The 25,365-nt window shown below is 39.2% G+C and overlaps 1 protein-coding gene across 1 annotated transcript; it reads left to right on the forward strand.

Moving 5' to 3' along the window:
• The first annotated feature begins 64 nt into the window (after positions 1–64).
• On the forward strand, positions 65–25,041 carry ZCWPW1 (zinc finger CW-type and PWWP domain containing 1). Its single transcript, XM_037134922.2, has 18 exons — positions 65–217; positions 2,239–2,320; positions 5,154–5,210; positions 5,975–6,228; positions 6,670–6,748; positions 7,644–7,734; positions 7,975–8,132; positions 8,338–8,460; positions 14,450–14,566; positions 15,287–15,407; positions 16,014–16,089; positions 16,714–16,818; positions 17,754–17,837; positions 18,455–18,521; positions 19,166–19,248; positions 21,219–21,279; positions 23,765–23,899; positions 24,530–25,041. Exons 3-18 carry the CDS (start codon positions 5,183–5,185, stop codon positions 24,835–24,837), a joined length of 1,890 nt encoding a protein of 629 aa, XP_036990817.2. The 5' UTR covers positions 65–217; positions 2,239–2,320; positions 5,154–5,182; the 3' UTR covers positions 24,838–25,041.
• Positions 25,042–25,365: the final 324 nt, after the last annotated feature.

Below are 25,365 nucleotides of genomic sequence, written 5' to 3' on the forward strand. Positions count from 1 at the left end.
ATGGCGGCAATCCCTCAGCTGCGCAAGCGCAAACGTACCCTCCGCCTGCGCATGTGCCTCATCACAGAGTTCGCCGCTGGAGGGAACTGTGGAGCTTCTGTGTGGCCTCGCGCCTTTTCTTGGTGGCGGGAAAAGTCGGTCGAGGTTGGAGGGGCTTGCAGAATTGCTGCAGTAGCTCTTGCTGCTCCTCGCCTTTAGGTCCTCCTCGCTCCAGAAGGTAGCTAGTTCTTTTTCGGTTTCAGATGAAGGCGTTATGCGCGGCCATTCCCGGAACCTTTCCTCTGAGAAATTTTCCCTTCATGGCGACAATCATTATTACTCCGGTCTCTTAGAACCTCTAACCTCAGATTCATCTCCAACCAACAAGCAAAGTAACCCCATACATTCAAACTGGTGGGCAACGACGGTCTGAGCCAGAATGAGGATCCTGGTCCCTCAGTGGGAGGACAGCTGAGGGGAAATTCTGTCACGGTGGGGTTCTTGATGGGGAAGAGATGTTAGAAGGACACCGTTTTACTCTGAGGAGCGTTAAGGACTTTTGACTCTGTACTACCTCCGGTCTTAATTGTCCTTAGTAGAGATTTGGGGAGGGAAGATTGAGGAAAAATGGTGATCGCCAAAAATTCTTCCCTCGTGTTTTAAAGGTCGAATTAAGTCCTTTTACTGTTCCAAACCTTGGAACCGTGAGAGGGAAAATGGTGCGAGGATCTGGAAATTGATGATGTGCTCTTTTAAGCGAAAACAACACAAAAAGGCTAGTTGAAGGTCGTAATGGGGCCACATGAAAGTGTCTTTGGCAGTAGATGTCAAGAGAAGATAGCGAGAACAAGATTAGAGTCCCGAATGAGTGTATTTTTGTGATAAGTGGCTATATCTGTGTGCTTCCTTGCACTCTCTAAACCAAGAAGCTTTAGTTCACCATTTATAAGATGCTGTAAAAGGTTCAGTTCAAATACAGTAGTTATGACAGTAATGTCTTGTCAGGTAGGTATAGGCAGTAGGTAGTTGGAATCTTTTCCCTTTTGTCTTGTTAAATGTTTTGAATCATTCCTCCCTAAACACGGGGCAGGGGCGGGAGGGGGGGGGAGAAACAACTATAACTGATCGAGGCATGTAAATAAGAAGAGGTCTACATTAAAGCCAAAAGGAAATCCAACTCCAGCTTAAAGGAGATCTTAAATGCAATCTTTAAATACAGGTTTTTGAGGCTCACTGAGTCTGCGTTAAAAGAGTTTACTTTTATTCTCTTGGACCAAGGATTCCAGGAACAATATAAACAGGGAAGAATTGGATAGTTAGGAGGGAGAAATTTGTGAACACATTCTAAATGGGGGGAGGAGGAGGGAGAATTAACACTTTTTGTAAAATATTGATAAGGCCTTGACTGTAGCTCAGTGGATTGAGTGCGGGCCTGCAAACCAAAGGATCGAGGTTTGATTCCCCGTCAGGGCACATGCCTGGGTTGCAGGCCAGTTCCCAGCAGGGGGTGGACAAGAGGCAGCCATACATTAATATTTCTCTCTCTCTCCTTCCCCTTCTAAAGATAAATAAATAAAATCTTTAAAAAATTGGTAAGGCTGAATTAAGTTATTTAGGTAGACTAGTTCTCAAACATGTTATACACTTAAAAATTCTAAAGGACTCCAGAGATTGGCTTATATCTATTTATATATTTTTGGTATGAATATATTAGAAATTATACCGAGTGTTTAATTTCTGACTGAAAGGCAGAAATTGAATGGAGAAAATTTTAAACATTCATTAACATTAAAGTAACAATAAATCCATTACATGTTAACATAACATTTTAAAAAAAGATTTTATTTATCTTTAGAGGAGAAGGGAAGGAGAGAGGGAGGGAGATATCAATGTATGATTGCCTCTCATGTGTCCCCTGCTGGGAACTAGCCTGCATCCCAGGCATGTGCCCTGACTGGGAATCGAACCCTGATACTCTGGTTTGCAGGCCCTCGCTCGATCCACTGAGCTACACCAGCCAGGGCTTTAAATGAAATACATTTTAATGAAAAATGTATTTTCCTATATGAGAGGAAAGTTAGTATGAGGAATGGTGTTTTATGTTTTTACAATATCTTTCATGTCTGACTTAATAGAGGACAGCTGGATTTTCATCTGTTTCTGAATTCAATCTGTTATGATACAAGCATATGTCATTTTATTGCACTTCACTTTACTGCACCTCACAGGTGTTGCTTGTTTTTTTTAAACAAATTAAAGGCAAGACCTTCCACCAACAAAAAGATTACCACTTACTTTATTGTGGTGATTTGGATGGAGCCAAACCTGCAATAAATCCAAGGTATGTGTATGCTTATATCTTGTTTTGGGCGAAGTATCAGAGAAAATCTAGCCTAACACAGATAAGCAGTTGGAAAGGGGAAGGGACCCCCAGGAGTCTTTGGATCACACTTTGAGAACTGCTGAGCTAGGTGATTTTATTTTAAAACCAATGTGTTGATTTTTAGTGTTTAAATGAAAAAAAAATGTTTTTATTTCTTGGAACACTTCGTTCACCTTCTCTTGGTTCCCTGTATTTATTGTTCCTAAGTTCTTTTTCCTTCCATATTTATCTTTCTTTTTTATGTTGGATAAGTAACATCTGAGTTATGGAACTTTCTTTTACTTTCAAAAATGAAAATTAAGTGGATTTTTTCCCCTCTCTTGCATTCAAGCTAAGAAAAGAGATTAAAACCAAAATTGTTATTCCTGGGTTTAGAGTCCCCAGTCATTTAGTAGTTGGTCAAATGAAGGGTGGAGTATTTTGTGTATTTATTAACTATTTTAAAATATTTCTCTGAACTAGATTTCAGTATTTGTTATTGTGGAAGAAAATAATTAGTCTGGAACAGAGAAGCAGACACTTGAGTTGTCAGTGACTTTCTGTCTTTCCTTTCTCTATTGATCAGGTTAGAGATTTTCTTGAAAAGTACTTTATCACATTCCCACTCTAGATTAAAAGGGAACTATTATACATTACTGCTTATAGATTTATTACAGTTTATTAACTCAGTAATGATCCATAATTTTATCCAGTTGGTTGTGGCTCTAGTAACACACTTTTGCCTAGAGAGGTCAGTATGAGCTTAGATAATGATTTGAACATAACTCAGAAATTTTTTCTTTTTTAAAACTTTTTTAAATAAAAAAATATTTTATTTACTTATTTATTTTTAGAGAGAGAGGAAGGGAAGGAGAAAGAGTGGGAGAGAAACATCAATGTGTGGTTGCCTCTCGCAGGTCCCACACTGGGGACCTGATCCACAACCCAGGCATGTGCCCTAAATGGAAATTGAACCGGTGACTATTTGGTTCACAGTCCAGTATTCAATCCACTGAGCCGCACCAGCCAGCACAAAATTTTTGCATTTTTAAGTTGATCAAAGTACTCTATTTTACTTAAAGAATTTATAATTTTTTTTAAGATTTTATTTATCTTTAGAGGGGAAGGGAAGGAGAGAGGGAGAGAAACATCAATGTATGGTTGCCTTTCATGTGTCCCCTGCTGGGAACTGGCCTGCAACCCCGGTATGTGCCCTGACTGGGAATCGAACCACGATTGTCTGGTTCGCAGGCCCGCGCTCAATCCACTGAGCTACACCAGCCAGGGCTAAAGAATCTATAATTTAAAAAAATCACCTTTAAAGTGATAGATAATATGTATATGTTACAAAATGCTAGAGATGCACAAGTGGGTACAGTAAAAAGCTGCCTTCCACACAGTTTCATTTTCTAGTGGCACTTTTGTCCATTTCTTGTGTTCTTCCAGAGATGGCTTATGGATATACAAGCATATTATAGAGATGTACATTTTTATAAATCAAATGTTGTGAACTCAAATACACTAATTTTCACTTCCAATTTAGTATAGCTCTTTTTGTAATTTAGATTACCTTCCAAAAATGGTAATCTTCAGAGGGACTTTTAGAAATAGGGACTCTTCATTATTTTTTTTTTATTCTGGAATCTGGGAGAAGATATATGTTTTTCATTTGCAATGAAATTAATGTTCCTTTTGCAGCCAATTTTATTCAGGAATTTAACTTCTATTTAGGATTATCACCAACCAGTTTGCTGTAGTGTTTCTCTTCCCAATTTCCCATTTGCCTTTTTTCTTCAAGCAAGTAAATTTTGGTGTTGGTGGTGATAAGTTATGATGGAAAAAGTGAGAAAATGTGCCCCTTAATATGAAGGAAAAGTAGTTATTGTAGAACAGTACATCACAATTATCCATATTTATAGAATTAAGAAAAGGAACAGAAAAGTACTAAAAGATAATTAAAAAATACTTTACATTCAGCCATGTTGTAGCCACACTAAGTCAAGCCTCAACCTTCTGAATTGATCTTAGGAACCAGGGAGAGAAACTCTACATTCTGAACAACTGAGTGTTTACTATAGCTTGAACATTTGAAGGTCTTAAAATTTTCAGATCCTTTACAGGGAACTGTATGTGCACCAAAAGACCCATTTTATGCTGCTTTTGGGTCCCTAAAGAGGGTAAGTGTGGGTGGGAGATGGTAGAGTTGGAAGATTGAGTTTCAAGTCTAGGGCCCTCAAAGTACTCAAAACCAACAGCCAGAAATAAGATCATAGAGAAGAATAGATGTGGCATTAGTAGGATTTGAAAACCAAAGACCTGGGTTCAGCTTGGCTCAACCATGTATTAACAGTGAAGTTTTGGGGAAGCCACTTAACGTCTCTTCGTGTGTTTATCATCTGTAAAAAGGGGAGATGGCATTTTATGACCTGTAAAGACCCTACCAGATTTACAATGTTTAATTATAACTGTTACAAAAATAAAGAAAACTGGGTAGAGAATTATAAGTTTAGGCTGATAAAACAAAAAGCTCAGTAGAAATAATATCAATAGTGGAAAGTATAAATTGGAAAAATGTATAAATTACTAGAACATCACCCACAAGTTGTCTCAGCACTCTGCTGGGCCACAGATGTCTTATAGCTATCTCTTCAGCACCTAAAACACTAAGGACTATTGCTGATCTTTAAAACAGTAACTCTAATTATCCCCTAAAGAAATCCTGAACCCAAGAAGATAGAAGAGATTTTAAAATCAAGTTCAATCAGAGTCATAGTAGTCAATTTCTTTCTTTCTTTTTTTTTTTTCTTAACAGGCACAAAGCAAGTGTAGCTTCTGAGCTGAATGATGACAACACTGCAGAGTAAAGATGGTGAGTCAAAAGTGAGGGAGGTTTACTTTATACCTTTCTCTCATTTTTCCCTTCTGTCTTAGCTCTTGATCATCTGGACCAATGGGTTCAGATTCTCACCAAAGGGAAATTCAATTCACATATATTTTGTGTTCACTCTGTTAAAGTTACTATGTTTCTAGATACTTTGAGTGAAATACATATCTTAGAAACAGTCTTGTTCAAGGTATGTATGAACTAGTAGGAAGAGAAAAGACATTGTAATATCTATAACATAAATCTGAATAGGGTGAATGCCACCAGCCAGGTACAAGTGTTATAGAAGAAAGAGATATTGCTTATACCTGGAAGGATCACTGCAATTTTCCTTGTATCATTTGTAGATTTTGATTAGTTTTTTCATTTTCTCTTAATTTTCTATAAAATTTTGTCCAAAGTTAAAATAAATAAATTAAAATTTTTTCATGTTTGAATAATTCAGTTTCCCATGCACTTATATTTATCACATTTATCACCTTTAAAGTACTCAGTGGTTTCTAAGCTGGAAATACATCAGAATCATCTAGATAGTTTTGTAAAATTACAGATCTCAGGCCTAACTTCAAAATATTTCATCAAAATCTCTGGGCTGGGGAGATGAGGGTGGGTGAGGAGAGGCCTAGAAGTCTGAATCTGTTTAACTCTCGAGATAATTCTGATATGGCCAGTCAATGGTCAGTGTTTGGCAGTCTCTGTGTTAGGCTTTATATTTCATAAATTCCATTTGATGATCAAATTTCTTTCAGAATGTGGGAAAGGACCAAAAAAACCCTTTGCCCCACCTGCACAAAAATTATATAGCCTGATGCCCTATAACCCTAACCCACCCAAAGGGGAGACTCTGGGGATCAGTTCCCGAGAGGCAGAGGCCAGGCCAAACCTTCTAAAGGCCAGGTTAGAGAAGAAGGAGGAGAAAGCAGCCACAGAGAATGGTGCAAGCAGCGGCCAGGAGGAAAAAGTGAAGGCTCGAGACAACAAGCAAGCAGAGAAGAAAGAAAAGGTATCAGTTATATTGTTGGGCTGTAGATGGACAGTTTCTTTGGACAAACAGAATCTTTTCATGTTGGGGAAATTCATCTTGTAGTTTGTTTTTTATTCTTTTTTTTTTTTTGGAACTTCCATTTTCTTTTCTTAAAGAGGTCAAAAATGTTTTGATGAAAGCATTTAGCAGGAAATAATGGGTAGGTAGGTAGGGCCTGAGGTAGGATGGAGATAAAAATAGAGGTGGACAGAAATTTAGTCAACTTTTTTCTTTTTTTTTGATTCCTTTATTTCTAATAGATCTGGGATAGAGTTTATAGAGTCCTTATGTATGATCATTGTTTTCATGCTCTCAGCCTGGTGAATTTACTGCCTCATGTAAAGAAGGCTTTTCTGACTGGCCAGAGAGGAGAACTGGGAAAAGACAAACAGTTTTCCTTTCCTACCCCTGTCTCTGCAGAAAAAGTCAAGTCTTACCAATGAAGAATTTGAGGAGATTGTCCAGATTGTGCTCCAAAAGTCCTTCCAACAATGCATGGGTATGGCTTATGGTGAGGGAAAAATAGTTTCAGATAGGCAGAGAAACTGTTACCTGAGGTGTATTGTAGAGTATGTTGACAGCTTCACTCCTTCCCTCCATCTTTCTAAGTAAGAAAATATTAGATAGGACTTTGGAATATTTTAAAAGACTTTATAGTTAGGACTTTGAAATGTTATAATATACTTCATATTCTATCAAATAGGACTATAGCTAAAGCACCTTAGATAGGGGGTACAGACTTTTAGAAAAGTAGATTACATTGACTTCAGAATGCAAATATGGTCTCATTTAGATTTTTTAATGTAATTTAAGTTAAGTTTTATATGTTCAGAATCTATTTAGAAAACATAAATTATTTTTCCAGGTTTGAAGAACTTAGTTTCCATCTACCTTTATAATTATTCTATTTCTTATACTGTTTCAAAATATGTTACGATTTAATATTTAGAACAAAGCACTCTATAGCATAGGCCCCAAGACCCTCTGTGTAAGGTCATGAGGCTAAGAAGAATAGTCTGACACTTTCAGCTATTTTTAGCTGTACCTCAATTTCTAGAGGAAAGTTTGAGGAACAAATGATATAAAATATGGTACATAAAATAAAAGTTAAAATAAGCAAATTAAAATTTTTCCTTGTTATCCTGGAATGAAGCAGATCAACCTGGAAATTCAGAAAGACATAGATTTGTATTTTTTCCTGAAAATTTAAAGATTTACAATTTTATGATATGACAAAACTCCAAAAGTAAACTCTTCCAGGCGACAGGTAGAAGACATTACATTTTGGAAACAGTGGAGTGGTTATTTTCTTTAATTGCTTCTCTGCTTATAATATTTTGGTTTTGGTGGGGTGGGGGTGGTGGTGGTAATAGAATCTAGTCTTGATTTTGCAGAGACTTCCTGTGTCCAGCCCATAAGATGTACCCAGTTAGACAATGAACCAGGAAATGCTTCTTCTACTACTGATAATGATAATGCTGATAGGTAAGTTTATCCTTGTGGGACAAGTTGATCACAAGGTGGCCTATCTATGTATCTGGTCATTTTTTACATCTCTGTAGATTTCTCTCAGCTTGGGAAAGATATCTGTTCGAATTGGGAAAACTAGGCAAGTAGATAGATAAAATGACCTCAAGAGGCTTTAGAGAGCCTAGGATTCTTCTATGCTCTTAACTTTTATCCTTGGATTCTTTTACTTTTTGATTTAAAAAATCTTGTTTTCAGAGAGAGGGTAATGATACCTCATATTCTAGAGATTTCAGCTTCTCAGGAAGATGAAATAATTTTTAAGACAAAGACATCTAAGCCAGGCCAGCCAGATCCTGCAACCTCTGAGAAGAAATTCAGTAAACTCTCCTTGAGCAAAAGAAAGAAGAAAGCTCGTAAGTATAGTCAGATTTGACATATGGCTCAAGTATTGTACTTAATCCATGAAATAAGGGAATTGGACAGTGGGCAGGCTGAAAATTTCCACCTGTCATGAAACTATCATGTTATGATCCTTCTTCCTTCATCCTTCTTCCTGCTTTATTATGTACAAAGAATCTCTTCCTCATCTCCCTACCCTACAATGTTTTATCTTCCCAGAAGATGAGAAAATGAAGAAACCCCGAAGTGGATATGAGCACAGACAGAAAGACCAACCAAAGAAAATGGTTCAGGATTATTCTCATATCAGGGACCAACAGGAAAAAGAGGAAAGTGGCTTTGGTGAGTTCAGCCATGGTTTGAAAAAACTACTTGGGCTTGAAAACTGAAGATGGAGGAGAGAGGCAAGGGTTAGAATGTTAGAGGGGATTCTGCAAATATTATAATCAATTTCTCACAGATACTTGTAGGATATGCTGCTGAGAAAGAGAGAAAAATATTTAATTTAAACAATTATTCATTCATATAATCCATAGTTTTGGGGTGCCCACTACATACCAGGAGGTGCTGGGTAAGTGCAGAAGAAATGAATATAAGCCTGCCACAAGGAAGATAGGCTTCTAAAGAAGACAGATAAGAAAGCTACAAGTTGGAAATAGACCTGAAAAAGTTTCTATGAAGAGATATTGCTTGAGCAAGAACTTGAAATATAGTTTAGTCAGATGAACCAAGGTGGAAATGGGGATGGATCAGAGTGATAATTATTGTCAGAGTTATGGAGGAGAGCTAATGTTTGTAGCTTTGGGGCATGCTGTGGAGTAGGAGGTGGTACAGGTGGGGAAGATGAGGCTAGAGGCATGCAAGGGCCAAATCATAAAGGGCCTTACATGTGAAGCTAAGGAATTTGGATTTTATTTTACAGGTAAAGAGGAACCATTGAAATTAAGTAGGGAAAACTTGATAAGATTTGCATTTTAGAAAGCTCACTTTGGCAGTAGCATGGAAGATGGATTCTCAGAAAGGTTAGACTCACAGAAATAGTAATCCAAGCAAGAAAGGTAGACAATAGCATCGAAGAGGAAGAACCAAATTTCAGATCTTTAGGAGGCAGGATCAACATACTGTGGCAGCCAGTTATGAGAGCTGAGGAAGAGGGGGGTCTCAGCCTCTAGAACCATCCTGTTTTCTGCCATGAGTGACTGAGTGGCTAAAAAAAAAGGTATGATCTAAAATGGAGAATATACCCCTGATTGGTGTGGCTCGATGGGTTGGGCATCATTGGGAGGACCAACAGGTCACTAGTTTGATTCTTGGTCAGGGTACATGCCTGGGTTGTGGACCAGGTCCCCACTTGGGGTGTGCAAAAGGAAACCAATAGATGTTTCTATCATACATTTATGTTTTTCTCCCTTTCTTTCTCCCTCCCTTCCCCCTCTAAACAAACAAACAAACAAACAAACAAATAAATACATCTTAAAAATGGAGAATATAGAAGAAAGAGTAAGTTTAGATGGTAAATTCAGCCATCTTGACTTTGGACAAGTTAGGGAGTCTTTGATGAGATTTAGAGCTCAAGAAAGGTCTGTGTTGGAGATAGAAATTTGGAAATCATCTTCATCAGTAGGAATGGGTGAAGTTTTTCCAAGAAGTTGAGGAAAGAAAAGAGAAGAACACAATAAAAAAAGCTGGGGGAACATATGTTTAAGATTGAACAGGGGAAGAGCTGCCCAGGGAAAAAACTAAGAACTAAGAGAAAATTAGAAAGGTAGAAGGAAAACTAGGAGAGTGTTATCACAGATGCCAGGGGAGGATAGAATTTCAAGAAAGGGAGTTTAAAAAATCATATATATATATAAAAGGAGTATTTAGGCTTGTCAGATGCTACTACAGAGACATCAAAGGATAAAGATTTGAAAATGCTTAAGGGATATCACAAATAGGAAGTCATTAGGGTCTTGATTAGAACCCTCATATGGGTTGGTCAGGGTAAATGGCAGGTTATAGTTGGTTGAAGAGTAAATACTTTTTAAACTAGTTTAGATGTTTAAAACTAGGAGGGATAAAATGGTAAATAAAGGGGGGAAGTAAGTGTAGAGTTGAGGTAATTTTTTTTTTTAACTTTCTTTTAAAAGAAATAGACTCGACCTGTGTATTATTAGCATAATTATGTGCTCAGGGAAAATTGTTTATAGAAAGTTTAAGAAGTTGAAGGGAATGAGCAAAGAACCAGAGAATTTATTCTTAATTAGAAAAGATAACTTAGATTTTGAGATTGGATGTAGAGAAGATAAGGAGATATATATATTTATTTATTCTTTTAACAATAGTTATTAATGCCTTATATTATATGCCAGGCAATGTGCTAGGTGCTAGAAATGTGGTGAACAAAATAGATAATCCCTGAATTTATAGAATTTACTGTTCTAGTGTACTGGACAGATAATATTGAGACATTGAAGGATAAGAAGTAAAATAGATCATATAATATATTAGTACATATGTTTAAAACTTTGAAAATAAGTAGCATGAACAATCTGGAGGAAACCAGGCTTGCACACACACACACACACACACACACACACACAAAACAGAACCCAAAGTGTAAGAAACAATGGAATAAATAATCAGCTTGTGTCTAACATGTATGTGTGTATGTATATAATTTTAATTATAGAAGCATAATATGATTTGTACGTACTTGAAAGAAAACTCCTGCAAGACTATGCAGGTACCAAACAAGGTTGTCCTGGACAATAGACCACTTCTCATGTTACTATGACATGGTAATATAAAGTATTGTAAGTGTTAGTCTAATCTGGGCAGTTGGGTGAACTGGGTGATATTGATCCATCTCCCAAACCCCTCAGTATTAGGGAAGGGATTGGACTTTAGACTGAAAGATGGAAGTTGACTCCTTAGACAATGCTTATGAGTCAGATTGTCATTGTAGTGAATGTGTAAGCCTTTAGCTATAAAAGAAATACTCTTTCTAAGCCCTGGCTGGTGTAGCTCAGTGGATTGGGCATGGGCCTGCTAACCAGATGATCGCAGTTCGATTCCCAGTCAGGGCACATGCCTGGGTTGTAGGCCAGTTCCCAGCAGGGGATGCATGAGAGGCAACCATACATTGATATTTCTCTCCCTCTCTCCTTTCCTTCCCCTCTAAAGATAAATAAAAATCTTCAAAAAACAAAAGAAATACTCTTTCTGTTTCTTACAGTTGCCAAGAAGAGATGAGTCTTCCTAGAGTAGGATGTTGAAAGGGGAGTATCTGATAAATACAATCAGTTTGTGTTAAGTACTATGAAGGAAAAAAATGGAGTGTCATGAGAGGAAATAATGAAGACCTAGTTAAAACTGGGTCAGTCAGGGAATGTATTTGTAAGGAAATGACATTCAAACTGAAACCTGAAGGAAAGGTAAGAGTTGGAGAAAGAATTTTAGGTAGGGTGAAGTTTGGCATACTCCAGGTACTCAAAGCTGGTGTGATTGAAATTCAGAGAGCAAGGGAAGCAAGGAAGGAAAGTGGCTCTGGATAAATGTAAAGAGGTAAGTAGTGATGAAATCAAAAACCATGTTACAAAGTGACAGTTTTTTCAAAAGTTCAGTGGGAAGTTCAGTGGTGGGTTTTAACCAGGGGAGTGACATCATCAAATTAATGTTTTAAAAGGACCCAATTGGAGAATGAAGTAGAGAGGTGGGGGGACACGAGTAGACAAGTTAAGAAGTTAATGCTAGAATTACATATTTTGGGGGCTTGGATTAGGATGATGAACGTGGAGACAGAGAAGTGGATGGTTGTAAAATATGTTTTAGAGGTAACATTGTCATAACTTGGTAATGACTTGGATATGGGGTGGGGATGTGACAGAGGAGAGAGTATGTCAAGGATGATTCATTTCTGGCTTGAGCAGTGCATGAAAGGAAGTGAGGAGAGGTGGAGGAAGAGCAAATTTGTGGGATAAGATTGAGCGTTTGGGTTTGGGCCCATCAGATTTGAGATCATTGTGAGACATCCAAACAGTTGTCAAAGAGCTCAGAACAGAGGCTGTTAGTACACATCTCTGTGTCGTTAATGAAAATGTTTTTCAAAACTATGGAAATGGGAGAGGTTGCCTCAGGAGAAAGTGTAACATGGGGAGCAAACATCCACAATCAGCTTTGGAAGCTCAACATTTAGGGATTGGGTGGAGAACAAGGAGAATCCAGTAAAGGAGACTGAGGAGGGAGCTGCCAGAAAGATAAGGAGGAGAAACAGAAGAATGAGTGACCACAGAATCCAAAGAAACTAGTATTTCAAGAATGAGTGGTCAAGTGACATGATCCTATGTGTCTATAATATCAGTCTTCATTATCATAGAGCCATGTTGTGAGCCTCAAATACAATGTTCAAACACATCATCTTCCTTTCCGCATTGTTTGAAAGGGTACTTAAAAGAACTGTTTGTTATTGTCATTGGAGATTTCATCCCAAGCCAACTTCTATGTTATTAGGATTTTTTTACCTTGCTCATTTCCTCATGAATATTCATTATTTTGAAAACCAACCATTAATTTCATTGACCTGTGTTCACTTTTGTGGTACCCAGCCCCTTCTCACATTCTTTTTTTCTAGTCTTGTTAGGTGATCTCTACAAGCATCCAAAAATATCATTGGCAACTGTCTTTTTAGAATACTACATCATTCTCAACTAGTACTTTGTTTTTCAAAACTAAGTAATTGAGAAAGTGACCCATAATATGCTCTTCTAAGGGATGATTTTGATGGGATGGAGGGTATTCCTTATTAGGCGTTTAAGGTAAAATTTGACAGTGGGAGAGTGAACTTACTAGGGAAACATATTGTGAATATATAGTACACCTATGTGCCTAGTTATGTAATTTTTCTCAGGCAACATTCAGCTTTGTGAATATAGCCACAGAAAAGGTAGAGTAGATGTCTAAGGAGTCAAATCTGAGTAAGTACAGAATAAAGAAAAAAGGTTGCTACTGGATTGAGGGGAAGATAGGGGCCAGGGATCTATATAAAGTAAAAGTTGCTGTAGGGGTCTTTGAACAAGGATGGGAAATTTTTATCAGAGAGGGGTGTTTGGGTAAGTGGTTCAAGGGAGTATGTAGTTCCTGCAGATGCCTGGGTGGGGCATGCAAGGGTAGGAGTGGGTTACTGAAGTAAAGTGGGTTACTGAGGTGGCATCTAGGGAAAGGTCAAGGAACTCAGAGAATGGCATGCTTTTTTGAATTACTCTTCTGGAAATAGTGTCATCTGGAATGAGGGCAGCAGGTGGAGAAGACATGGTTGAACCACATGTCAGCATCTTTTCAAGGGAGATGGGAAGGCAGGGTAGTTCCATGGCATGGACCTCAAGGGGGGAAGGGTTTTTATAGGAAGAAGGACGATAATGGTCTGGAAGTGGCAATAGGGAATAAGGATGATGCTGAACCCATTTTCTGGCATGAGAGACGTGAGATGTATGAGAAGGAACCAACTCTATTTAGAGGGCTGTGAGTGGGGTAGGGTTGGGTAGAGGCAATGTCAGTTAATCACCAGGTTTCAAAAAGGAGATAGAGGTCCAGATAAGAAGTTGAAGATATGTGGACTTTTGTTGCTCTTATCTGGAATTTCTCCCCCGCCCAAACACATAGACAGTGGAAGGATTTAGGAGGGAAAGAGGAAAGGCTATGTGAGACAGTGGATCAATTTAGAAAATGTGGGGACAGAGAAAGGTGAGGATGAGAGTTTGGCAGGTAATGGGTAAAAGGAATGTTTTGCTTTTCAGCAGGGCCTGAAGTAAATAGTTGATTGAGAAATGATGGACTTAGACCTAGTCATTTGGAGAGGGGAGAACTCAAGGCTATTGATCCCAAAGGCTGCAACTTGGTGATTTGGTGACAGGTAAATCCGTTGAGATTCAGATAGGAACTCTGGATATTGTACACAGAAGATGCTGGGTAGTTCTTCAAAAGAACTTTTCAGTGCTGACATGCCAATAGAGAACAAGGCACTAGCCAGAAGGATGGAATCCACCCTTTTTAAGAACTGTCAGTACAGGAAACACCTTTCTGTCCAGGGTGGAGGAGAAATGATAGCATGGTATAGTAAAAGACTGAAATGTGAGTCCTTGGTTTTAAGTTCAGCTCTGCCACAAAGTTAGACTGATCTTCAGCAAGTCAATTATCTTCTCTCAGCCTTGGTTCCATTTATAAGTTAAGGATTGGACTGGGTGATCTCTAAAGCTACGTGATTCTGGTGGGGAATATTTTGATTTCAGCTGGATTGAAGAAGAAAGACCATACTTTTGAGTCTCTTATTTCAGTATTTTTCCTGTCACAGGTCAATGTCTAGTCTGGGTCCAGTGTTCCTCCCCAAACTGTGAGAAATGGAGGCAGCTTCGTGGGAACATTGACCCCTCCATCCTTCCAGACACTTGGTCCTGTGACCAGAATACAGGTAGAGTGGAGTGGAAATTTTGGGGGGGAAGTTTTATTGTTTCACTCTTTCCCTGAACATATCCTTTAAATTAATTATGTTGTAGGTGTAGTTTCAATTCCAGGGGTCCTTGCCGCATATGGGAGAAAAGGATCTTCCTGTCATATGAAATTGAATTTGGCATAATGGGCTAGAAGTAGACAACTTGAAGAGTTATATTATAGGGGGGGGGTCATGGAATCTAAATATATGTTCTGAGCAAATTCCATCCTTTGCACCATTGGTCTGACCCTGTCAATCCTGATTATATTACTGGTAATGGGTTGGTGGATAGGAAGGAATTTTGGATATATGGGGAAAAGCAGGTGAGAAATTCAGTGGCTTAGAATTCTAGAATGTTTAAAACTACTTCAAAGAGATTATGATGTCCTAGTTCAGCCCAGTTATTTTACAGATGGGAAAACAGAGTCTCATGGAAATTATCATCATGATGTTACATAGATGGAAGCAGGGTTGGACAATGTGGGATATAGGAGAAGTCTGGAATCTCTTTCTTCAGAGTATAAGGAGGCAGCACTCTTACTTCTGGCATGTTCTCCATGGGTCTTTGTTCTTCTTCCTGCCCATCTCCCAGGTGGTCCCACCTGTTGCTTATATCAATTTCTTCTTGTCCTGCCTCCTTCCATCATCTAGGCTGTTTCCTTCCCTTCATTTCTTCTCCCCCTCCCTTTTTTTTGGCAGACTTGGAGTATAATCGCTGTGATATCCCTGAGGAGACCTGGGTAGGGCGTGAGAGTGAAGTGGCCTATGCCTCCTACATCCCGGGATCTATCATCTGGGCCAAGCAATATGGTTACCCCTGGTAGGGCACCATGGCATACTCAGAACATCCTTCATGAACTTGGGACTGGTAGATTCAAGTAGAGAGGAAAGAAAATGGAAAGCATTTACGATGGAAATGATACCTGTTTTACATAGAGAATGGGGTAGGGGAAAAGATAAAGTATCAAGCTTGGAGGCTTTGAAAGAGCATGTTTTTTAGAGTTTCACAGTGGAGATGATATCTCCCTGGAAAAAAAGGATCTCATAATTCCACCCTGAGTGGGTAGAAAGAGGAGGGTAGCTCTACAGCATTTTTTTAAAACACTGAGATATTAGGGACAAAGTAAAGAGAAGGAGGGTAGGATGGGTAATTTCATCTTTGGAGATGTCCCTAGTCAGAAGACTGTTCTCAGAGTTGCTGGAAGGCCCAAGGATAAGATACTTTTACAAAAAAGATGCTAAACTTCTTTGTACGTTGATGGAAGTCACTTCAGTCATTCAGTAGTGAACACTGGGAGGGACTGACAGGGGGTTCTATCTTTGTTTACAAAACATTGCCCCTTTCTGTACATGTATATTGATGAGTTTGTGTTCTGTTCATCTAACCCCTTCTCTTCTGTCTCCTATACCCATCTTTCTTCTCCAGGTGGCCAGGCATGGTAGAATGTGATCCTGACCTGGGGGAATATTTTCTTTTTGCTTCTCATCTTGATTCCCTGCCGGTGAGTTTTCCTGATTCAAGTAGGTGGTCAGGCTAAAGTAATGACCAAACTCATTCTAACAAGTGTATAGAGTTAGAAATATAGGCATAGCCAGTGGACATGAGCAGAAACAAGACAATTAGCTAGAGTGACATACAGAAATATGTACTCACATATAGAAACAAGCTTGTATATAATTAAATATTTATTAAGACATTTATTGTTTTCCTAAATATGCTTTGCTTAGGATTCCTGAGGTCAGCATGGAAGAACAACAAATTAGGTAGGTCAGGTGGGTCAAGTTTAAGGGAGCAGATGAGGCCCACCACCTCCTTCTTGTGACTCCTCAGTTTTTTCCCTGCCTTTTCTGGCCAGAGGGCCAAAGCAAGGAGAAAGACAAGAGGCCATAGCATAATCATTTTTATAAAAAAGATTTTATTTAATTTTAGAGAGGGGAAGGAAGGGAGAAAGAGAGGCAAACACATTAATATGTGGTTGCCTCTTGTGTGCCCCCTACTAGGGACCTGGCCCACAACCCAGGCATGAGCCCTGACTGGGAATTGAACTAGTGACCCTTTGGTTCTCAGGACAGCACTCAATCCACTGAGCCACACTAGCCAGGGCCATAACCATTTTTTATTTCAGTCTAAGTACCATGTGACATTTTTTGGAGAAACAGTCTCTCGTGCTTGGATCCCAGTCAACATGCTAAAGAACTTCCAGGAGCTGTCTCTGGAGCTAACTGGAGTGGTGAGCAACCTTGGGGGTCAATTGTAATACAGGGAACTTGAAAACTAAGTCCCCTTATTAAACCTGATTTTCTCCCAGGGAGAGCTGTGTCAGGAGAAAGTTCAGTATCTGACCAAGTGTGCAAGGGCGAGGTTATTCATGAGGGACTCTTTTTCTCTACCAGGACTGCAGTAGGATAATGATTTTTCTTAGTGTTCTTCCCTGCCTTCAGAGGGGAGGGTTTCCAGAAGACTCTGGTTTCCTACAGTTTAGCCAAAGCAGGTGTGGCAGAAATGAGGGCATAGATTCATTCAGGGTTCTCAGTCTAGACACTTGACATTTTGAGCTAGATAATTACTTATTGTGGAGGACTGTCTTGTGCAGTGTAGGATGTTTAGCAGCATTCCTGGGCTCTACTGACATCTTAACCAGTAGCAACTCCTAGTTTGTGACAACCAAAAAGTTGTCTCTAGATATTGCCAAATGGCTCCTGGGGGCAAAACTTTCCCTGGCTGAGAATCACTAAATTAACTAAATAATAGTTCCTCCCTATAACCACTTTGGGTTTGACCAGCCTTACAAATGAGCAGAGGTCCAGCAACTCAGGGGCCTTAGAAAATCAGGCAGTGAGTATTAAGCAGCTAGATCTAAAGAAACTTGTGAGAAGCTTGAAAGTGTAATCATCTGAATTCCTTTAATCTTGCCTTTTCAAATTTCCATGGAATTTACTTTCAAGAGGACACCAAATTGTTGATTGAAAATATTGCTAAGAATTGGAGAAGGGTTTTTGTTGTGGGCTGAGAGGGAATTGCATCCCTGAACCCAAAAGATTAATAAAAGTATCATATCAATATCAGGAACCAAAAGTAAATGCAGTTAAAGATAATGTCGGGTAAACAGCAATATGGTGGGGTCACTTCTGTAACATGTATCATGTCTCTAATCTTCCATTTCAGAAAAAGTACAGAAACAAGGACTGTAGCCAGAAACTGCGGGCAGCCATGATAATGGCTCAAGAGGCAGAACAGATCAGTATTCAGGTGGGAGAGTATTTAGACCACATATTAGCTCCCCTTTGGGACTTGAGATCCAAAGCAAATCGTACATTGTTTACTGCAGAAATCCAGTTTGTCCTTCCCCATTACACAGTCTTCGTTTTAGAACTATGCAGTCTTTTTTTTTACCAAGCCAAATTCCCTTGATTCCTTAACTCATCCCTTCTTTTCCCTGCCATTGAACAAATGGGATCTCTTCTCAGTCCAGACATAGTTTGTGGTAAGGGGCATCCTCCATTTCTATTTTAACTTTAAGCCTCAGATGTATGTACCCTAACTTCTCTTTTATGCAGAGTCAGTTTTTACCCTCACATTCTGCCTTTAGGGGTGGCTTGAAGTCTGAAAAACAGTGAATTTTCCTTTCCCGGTTATTTACTGAATTATAAACTGGGAAAGGTAGGATATATTACATAATTATATATTATTTTACTATAATATTATAATAGTTAATCTCCAAAAAATCTAGATAAATCTAGTGTGAGATTTAAAGTGAAAATGGTATGCAATATGAAATACATTTCAAAACTAAGTTTTGAAATCAGAGGGCAACAATAGTTACTGGGAGAGTAGTAGATGATGCTTTTGTTTTTTGGTTCCCTCAGGAGCGGGTTACACTGTTTGGTTTCTGGAGCAGATACAATGGATCTGACCATAGTAGGGAAGGAAAAGGTAGGATATGTAGGAGGATGAGGACTAAAGAGGAAGAGGAGGGATTCCTTCATTAGGCCAGCAACTGAAACTTTTCTTTATTTTATGTCTAATGTCGTCAGCCTAGTTCTTGATTTTATAATAGTAGGCTTTCCATGAATACTATTGACTCAGTGTTAGGGATAGATAGATAGATGGATGGATGAGTGGAGAATGGAGGAAAAAAGGGGGACAGGGAGGAAGGGTGCACATTGAATAATGATAGGACTTAGAAAAGGGTTGAACCATGATAATCTAGGGTTGTGTTTTTCTTTTTCAAAAGGTTTTATTTATTTATTTTTTAGAGAGAGGGGAAAGGAAGGAGAAAGAGAGGGAGTGAAACATCAACATGTGGTTGTTCCTTGCACGCCCCCAATTGGGGACCTGGCCTGCAACTGAGGCATGTGCCCTGGCTGGGAGTTGAACTAGTGACCTTTTGGTTTGAAGGCCTGTGCTCAATCCACTCAGCTACACCAGCCAGGGCCTAGGGTTATGTTTACAGAGAAAATACTACTTGGACACGAAGGGCGGGGTTAGAAGACTAATTGGGATCAGCTCTATTAACTAACTCATCACCTATTTTATTGAATAAATGATTTAGCTTTTGCTTCCTATTCCTGTTCTAGACTTAATGCTCTCTGGGGGTAAAGGCCCAGATTCCTCCTTGGAGAAAAAGGAAGACTCAGACTCGGAGAAGGAAGGAGAAAAAGTAAGATTGATCTTTAGGACTCCCTTTAGTATATTTCTACAGGGCATCTGGTTGGCATGGGCTTATTATTTACTAAAGAACTGTCCTGACTGGTCTTATCTCATAGAGGTCTTAAGCAAAGGAAACTCTCCTCTATCCTTGGTTAGTCTCTCTAATATATCACATCTCTAGGAACTTACTTCTTTTAAAAATTTTGTATTGATTGATTGACTTGAGAGAGAAAGAGAGAAACATCGATTTGTTGTTCCACTTATTTATGCATTCATTGGTTAATTCTTGTATGTACCCTGACCAGGGATCAAACCTGTAGTCTTGGTGTATTGGGATAACTCTCTAATCAACTGAGCTACCTGGTCAGGGCTAGAAACTTATTTCTTGATTATCATCTCAATTCCTACTGTACTTCTTTGGTTATTACTGGAGCAATTTCAGAGAATACCAGGTTGCTTCTCCTCACTCTCCTTTTCTACTATGTGGACTCTTAGGATATTCATTCACTTGTTTCCTTAGTCTCTTCTCAGGCACATGAAATATAGATTTGCTTTTCATATTTAAAGAGATTTTTAGAGTGGTACGAGGGTCACAGCAAAACTGAGAGGAAGGTACAGAAAATTCCCATATACCCCCTTACCCAAACATACATATCTTCCCCTATTATCAACATCCCCCACCAGAGTGGTGCATTTGCTATAATCAATGAACCTACACTGACACATCATAATCACCCAAAGTCCATAAGTTACATTATGATTCACTCTTGGTGTTGCACATTCTATAGGTTTGGACAGATGTACCAATGACATGTATCCATCATTATAGTATCATACAGAGTATTTTCACTGCCCTAAGAATCCTGTGTTCTCCACCTATTCATCTCTCTCCCTGATACCTCTCAACCTTTGACAACCACTGATCTTTTTATTGTCTCCATAGTTTTGCCTTCTTCAGAATGTCATATAGTTGGAATTGTATAGTATGTAGCCTTTTCAGACTGCCTTTCACTTAGTATAATGCATTTAAGGTTCTTCCATGTCTTTGCATGGCTTGATAGTTCATTTTTCTTTTCTTTTCTGAATAATGTTCCATTTTTGGATATATCACAGTTTATCCATGCACCTACTAAAGGATATTTTGGTTGCTTCCAAGTTTGGGCAATTATGAATAAAGTTGGTATAAACATTCATGTACATGTTAAGTTTTCAGCTTCTTTGGGTAAATACCAAGGAGATTGATTGCTGGATCATATGGTGAGAGTATATTTAGTTTTGTAAGAAAACACCAAAGTGAAAAAAAAACCCACCAAAATGTCTTTCAAAAAAAGCTGATATATTTTTGCATTCCAACCAGCAGCAAATGAGAGTTCCTGTTTCTTCACATCCTTGCTAGCATCCTTGCTAACACATCCTGGATGATGTGTTTTGGGTTTTGGACATTGTAATAGATGTATAGTACTATCTGATTGTTTTAATTTGCATTTACCTGATGATATATGTCTAATATCTTTTCATTTGATATCTTTGTATCTTCCTTGGTAAGGTTTCCATTAAGGTGTTTGGTCCATTTTTAATTGGGTTGTTTATTTTCTTATTGTTGTATTTTATGGGTTTATATTTTAGATAACAGTCCTTTATCAGATATACCTTTTGCAAAATTTTTTCTGTTTGTGGCTCATCTTCTCATCATTTATATAGTATCCCACTCTTTTTTTTGAAAGATTTTATTTATTTATCTTTAGAGGGGAAGGGAAGGAGAGAGGGAGTGAAACAACAATGTATGGTTGCCTCCTATGCGTTCCCCACTGGGAACTGGCCTGCAGCCCAGGCACGTGCCCTGACTGGGAATCAAACTGCGATCATCTGGTTAGCAGGCCTGTGCTCAATCCACTGAGCTACACTAGCCAGGGCAATATCCCACTCTTAAAAACACAATTAGGTGAATTTATTTCTATTATTTTTCTGTCTCATCCTTAGGACCCAACTTTGCCTAGTCCCAAGCCAGCCAAAACTCAGACAAAAAAATCCAAGGCAAGAGGTAAGTAAGCCAACTGGAAATGGGACATCTACTACAGTTCAGGCAGGGCAGAAACAGAGAGTGTAGGGGGTCTGCAGGTAGTTGGGAACTTACCGACTATCTCAGTCCCAGAACCTGAGAAAACAGGTAGGACTCATGAGTGTCATTGGAGGAGCTGTAGCCTCCTGCATATTGAATTATAAATTCTTAGGAATGAATATTTTAAATTCTTAGCCAAGAAGGATGACTTCTTGGAGAAGGCAGGCTATGAGGAGAACCATCAAAAGAAGATGATGAGGGTGAAGGAGAAAAGGGGGAAATATTTGGGAAAAAAAGAAACTGAGAGAATTTACTAAGTTAAGATTAGCAGAAGATGCAGGGCAGAGACTTAAATGTGGGAACTACACGGGCCCTTAACAAGCTGTTATTTAAAGAGAAGTAAACAGACTTCTGGCCAAGATGGAGGCGTAGGTAGACACACTGTGCCTCCTTGCACAACCAAAAGAAGGACAACAACAAATTTAAAAACAAAAAACTAGAACTGAGAAAATCAAACTGTACGGAAGTCTGACAAACAAGGAGTTAAAGAAGAAACATTCATCAGAAGAAACTGGTAGGAGCAGAGACAGCAGCCAAGTAGAGAGGACTCGTGGCAAGGCAGTGGCTGGAGGACCAGGGTAAGGAAGGCAGGCCGGTGGACCACCGAGGTGGCAGCTGGTGGACCAGCAAGGTGGCGGCTGGCAGACAGGGTGGTCCCACCTTTGCATGCAGATAAACTAGGTGGCACAACTGGGGAGCAAGACAGACTGTGCAATCCAGAGTTCCAGCACAGGGAAATAAAGCCTCAAACCTCTGATTGAAAACACTTATAGGGGTTGACCCAGCAGGAGAAACTCAACTCACAGGAGAGTTTGTTGGAGAGACCAACAGAGTCCTAGAACGTGTACAAACCCACCCACCCAGGAATCAGCATCAGAAGGACCCAATATGATTGTGGGTAGCAGGGGAAGTGACTGTAAACCAGCAGAGAGTGGAGCAAGTACCATAGTTCCCTCTTGGACCCCTCCGCCACATACAGTCACAATGCACCAATGTGGATTGCCCTGCTTTGGTGAACACCTAAGGCATGAACACCCAAGGCATGAACACCCTTACTAAATGGCCCAAATGAAAGAACAGATCAAAGCTCCAGAAAAAATACAACTAAGCAACGAAGAGATAGCCAACCTATCAGATGCACAGTTCAAAACATTGGTAATCAGGATGCTCACAGAATTGCTTGAAAATGGTCACAAATTAGAGGGAAAAATGAAGGCTATGCTAAGTGAAATGAGGGAAAATGTACAGGGAACCAATAGTGATGGGAAGGAAACCAGGATACAAATCAACAGTGTGGACCAGAAGGAATAAATAAACAAACATTCAACCAGAACAGAAGGAAGAAACAAGAATTCAAAAAAATGAGGAGAGGCTTAGGAACCTCCAGGACATCTTTAAATGTTCCAACATCTGAATCATAGGGGTGCCAGAAGGAGAAGAGGAAGAGCAACAAGTGGAAAACTTATTTGAACAAATAATAAAGGAGGACTTCCCCAATCTGGTAAAGGAAATAATAGAATTCCAGGAAGTCCAGGAAGCTCAGAGAGTCCCAAACAAGTTGGACCCAAGGAGGAACACACCAAGACACATCATAATTACATTACCCAAGATTAAAGATAAGGAGAGAATCCTAGAAGCAGCAAGAAAAAAGGAGACAGTTACCTACAAAGGAGTACCCATAAGACTGTCAGCTGGTTTCTCAAAAGAGACCTTACAGGCAAGAAGGGGCTGGAAAGAAGTATTCCAAGTCATGAAAGGTAAGGACCTACATCCAAGATTACCTTATCCAGGAAAGCTATCATTTAGAATGGAAGGGCAGATAAAGTGCTTCCCAGGCAAGGTCAAGTTAAAGGAGTTCATCATCACCAAGCCCTTATTATGTGAAATGTTAAAGGGACTTATCTAAGAAAAAGAAGATAAAAAATACCAGTAGTAAAATGGCAACAAACTCACAGTTATTAACAACTGAATCAAAAACAAAAACAAACTAAGCAAACAACTATAACAGGAATAGAATCACAGAAATGGAGATCACATGAAGGGTTAGCAACAGGGGAGTAGGAGGAGGAGAGGGAGGAAAAGGTATAGAGAATAAGTAGCATAGATGGTAGGTAGAATATAGACGGGGAGGGCAAGAATAGTATAGGGAATGTAGAAGCAAAGAACTTACATGCATGACCCATGGACATGATCTAAAGGCGGGGAATGCAGGTGGGAGGGGGTGTGCAGGGTGGAGGGGAATAAAGAGGGGGAAATGGGACAACTGTAATAGCATAATTAATAAAATATATTTTTTTAAAAAGATGAAATGGCAACAAATTCACACTATCAACAACTGAACCTTAAAAAAAGCAACAAAAAATAAGTAAACAAATGTTCTTCACATTTGGGGGCTGGGGTGATGCAGGCGCAGCGGATGGACAAGACGGGGCTCAGCAAAGGAAGTGGATGAATAGATCTTTGGGAAATGAACCTGCAGCTGTCCCTGTACCCATAAGGGGAAGGAAAGAAGTACATGGGAATTCAGATCCTGACGAGCCAGGTAAGGCTGTTCTTGGAAAAAAGTTTGGGGAAATAGGCTTCATGTCTGCATCTCTCCTCCTGAATAATTTTAAAACAATTTTCTACAGATTTTTGTTACTTTATTTTTTAAACAAAATCAATAAAATATTATTATTTTTTTATTTTAATTGTTCAAGTACAGTTTTCTGCCATATTTTCATTACTTTAAAAAGAACAGAGATTAGGTCAAAAGGGCTGTAGGATGCAGTACACACTATAGAAACATAATGGTTGTGGATTTGGTCGAGAATAGTAAGGAGACAGGAACTAACATTTATTGAGTATTGCCATGCACTGGCTAGATAGGTACGTCCATGCTAGTTCTCTTTAATTTTTTCAGTATCTCTGTGAATGGATATTTGCCATTTGGACAATAAGGCCTTAGTCTGAAGCTCAAAGATTTTAAAATTTACTCAGGACTCATGTGTCTAGTATATGGTCAATCCATGGCTAGAATCCAGGTCTTTCTGACTACAAAGCCCATTTCTTTCTATTGACAAAGGTAATCTTTTCCAGAGATATTTTGGGAATAGAAATTTAGAAGTTTAATTTGTAAAAGGTAAGGCAGATGACTAAATAAGACTCTCAGTTTTGTCACTTTTTCATTCAGGTCCTAAGAAAAAATTTAAAGCTCCCCAAAGCAAGGTGTCAGCAAGCAGCTTGTCTGAAGGAAAAGAGGTTAGAATGGTGCCAAAGGGCCTGATCCTACCAACCCATCACGGGGCCTGTCCTTCCATGGGGAAAGAAGAGCCTGGATCTCAGGAACTACAGGACGCTGGAAGCTTCCCCTCTGATGATGAAACATCCAGTGGCCTAGACCTTGAGCAACTCATGGAAGATGTTGGAAAAAACGCAGGGCAGAGGGTGGAGCTAGAGCATAGAGATGACACAGAGGAGTTTACCTTCTTTGAGGAGTAGTTCTCTGTTTGCATTCTATCCCCTCCTCCCTGGGAGCAGTAAGGAGAGCCTTTCAGAGGGCCCCAGAGAATTGTTGAAATTGGTCATTAACTACAAGATTAATAATTGGCTAAAGTCAGAGTTGTATGGTTTATGTGTTAATAAAATAGGTTACTGGCTTAATTGGTTTGGTTTGTCTCTAATAACATGCTTCAACTTGGCTTCTCTCCCTCCTCCTTCATGTCACTGTGGCACATCACTGCTTCTGGCAGAACTGCACAGTGTAGGAATGTGGGAAGGCAAAGACACCTGAGTCCCCAGAGAGGGACATAGTGAAGGGCAGATCTGGGTTCACATCTGGCTCATCATTTACTAGCTGTATGGCTTTAGGAAAGGCACTGAAACCATTCTGGTTCTTTGTTTTATGTCTCAAATGAGCACATCTAATAACATAGGGTTATTGATGTTTAAATCACGTGGTGCATAAGAAAATACATGCCAACTTATTATTGTAAGGAAAGTAGAATAGTTAGATTGGGGGAAGACCTT

The sequence above is a fragment of the Artibeus jamaicensis genome, unplaced genomic scaffold, assembly GCF_021234435.1.
Source record: "Artibeus jamaicensis isolate MK-2021 breed Jamaican fruit bat unplaced genomic scaffold, CSHL_Jam_final contig_956, whole genome shotgun sequence".
NCBI lineage: Eukaryota > Metazoa > Chordata > Mammalia > Chiroptera > Phyllostomidae > Artibeus > Artibeus jamaicensis.

Bases quoted from the DNA above. Each gene is read 5' to 3' on its own strand.
- ZCWPW1 (XM_037134922.2), top strand. From the start codon at position 5,183: ATGATGACAACACTGCAGAGTAAAGATG. The intron at 15,408-16,013 runs GTAGGGCACCAT...TTTCTTCTCCAG, and splicing joins AAGCAATATGGTTACCCCTG to GTGGCCAGGCATGGTAGAAT. The intron at 17,838-18,454 runs GTGGGAGAGTAT...TGGTTCCCTCAG, and splicing joins CAGAACAGATCAGTATTCAG to GAGCGGGTTACACTGTTTGG.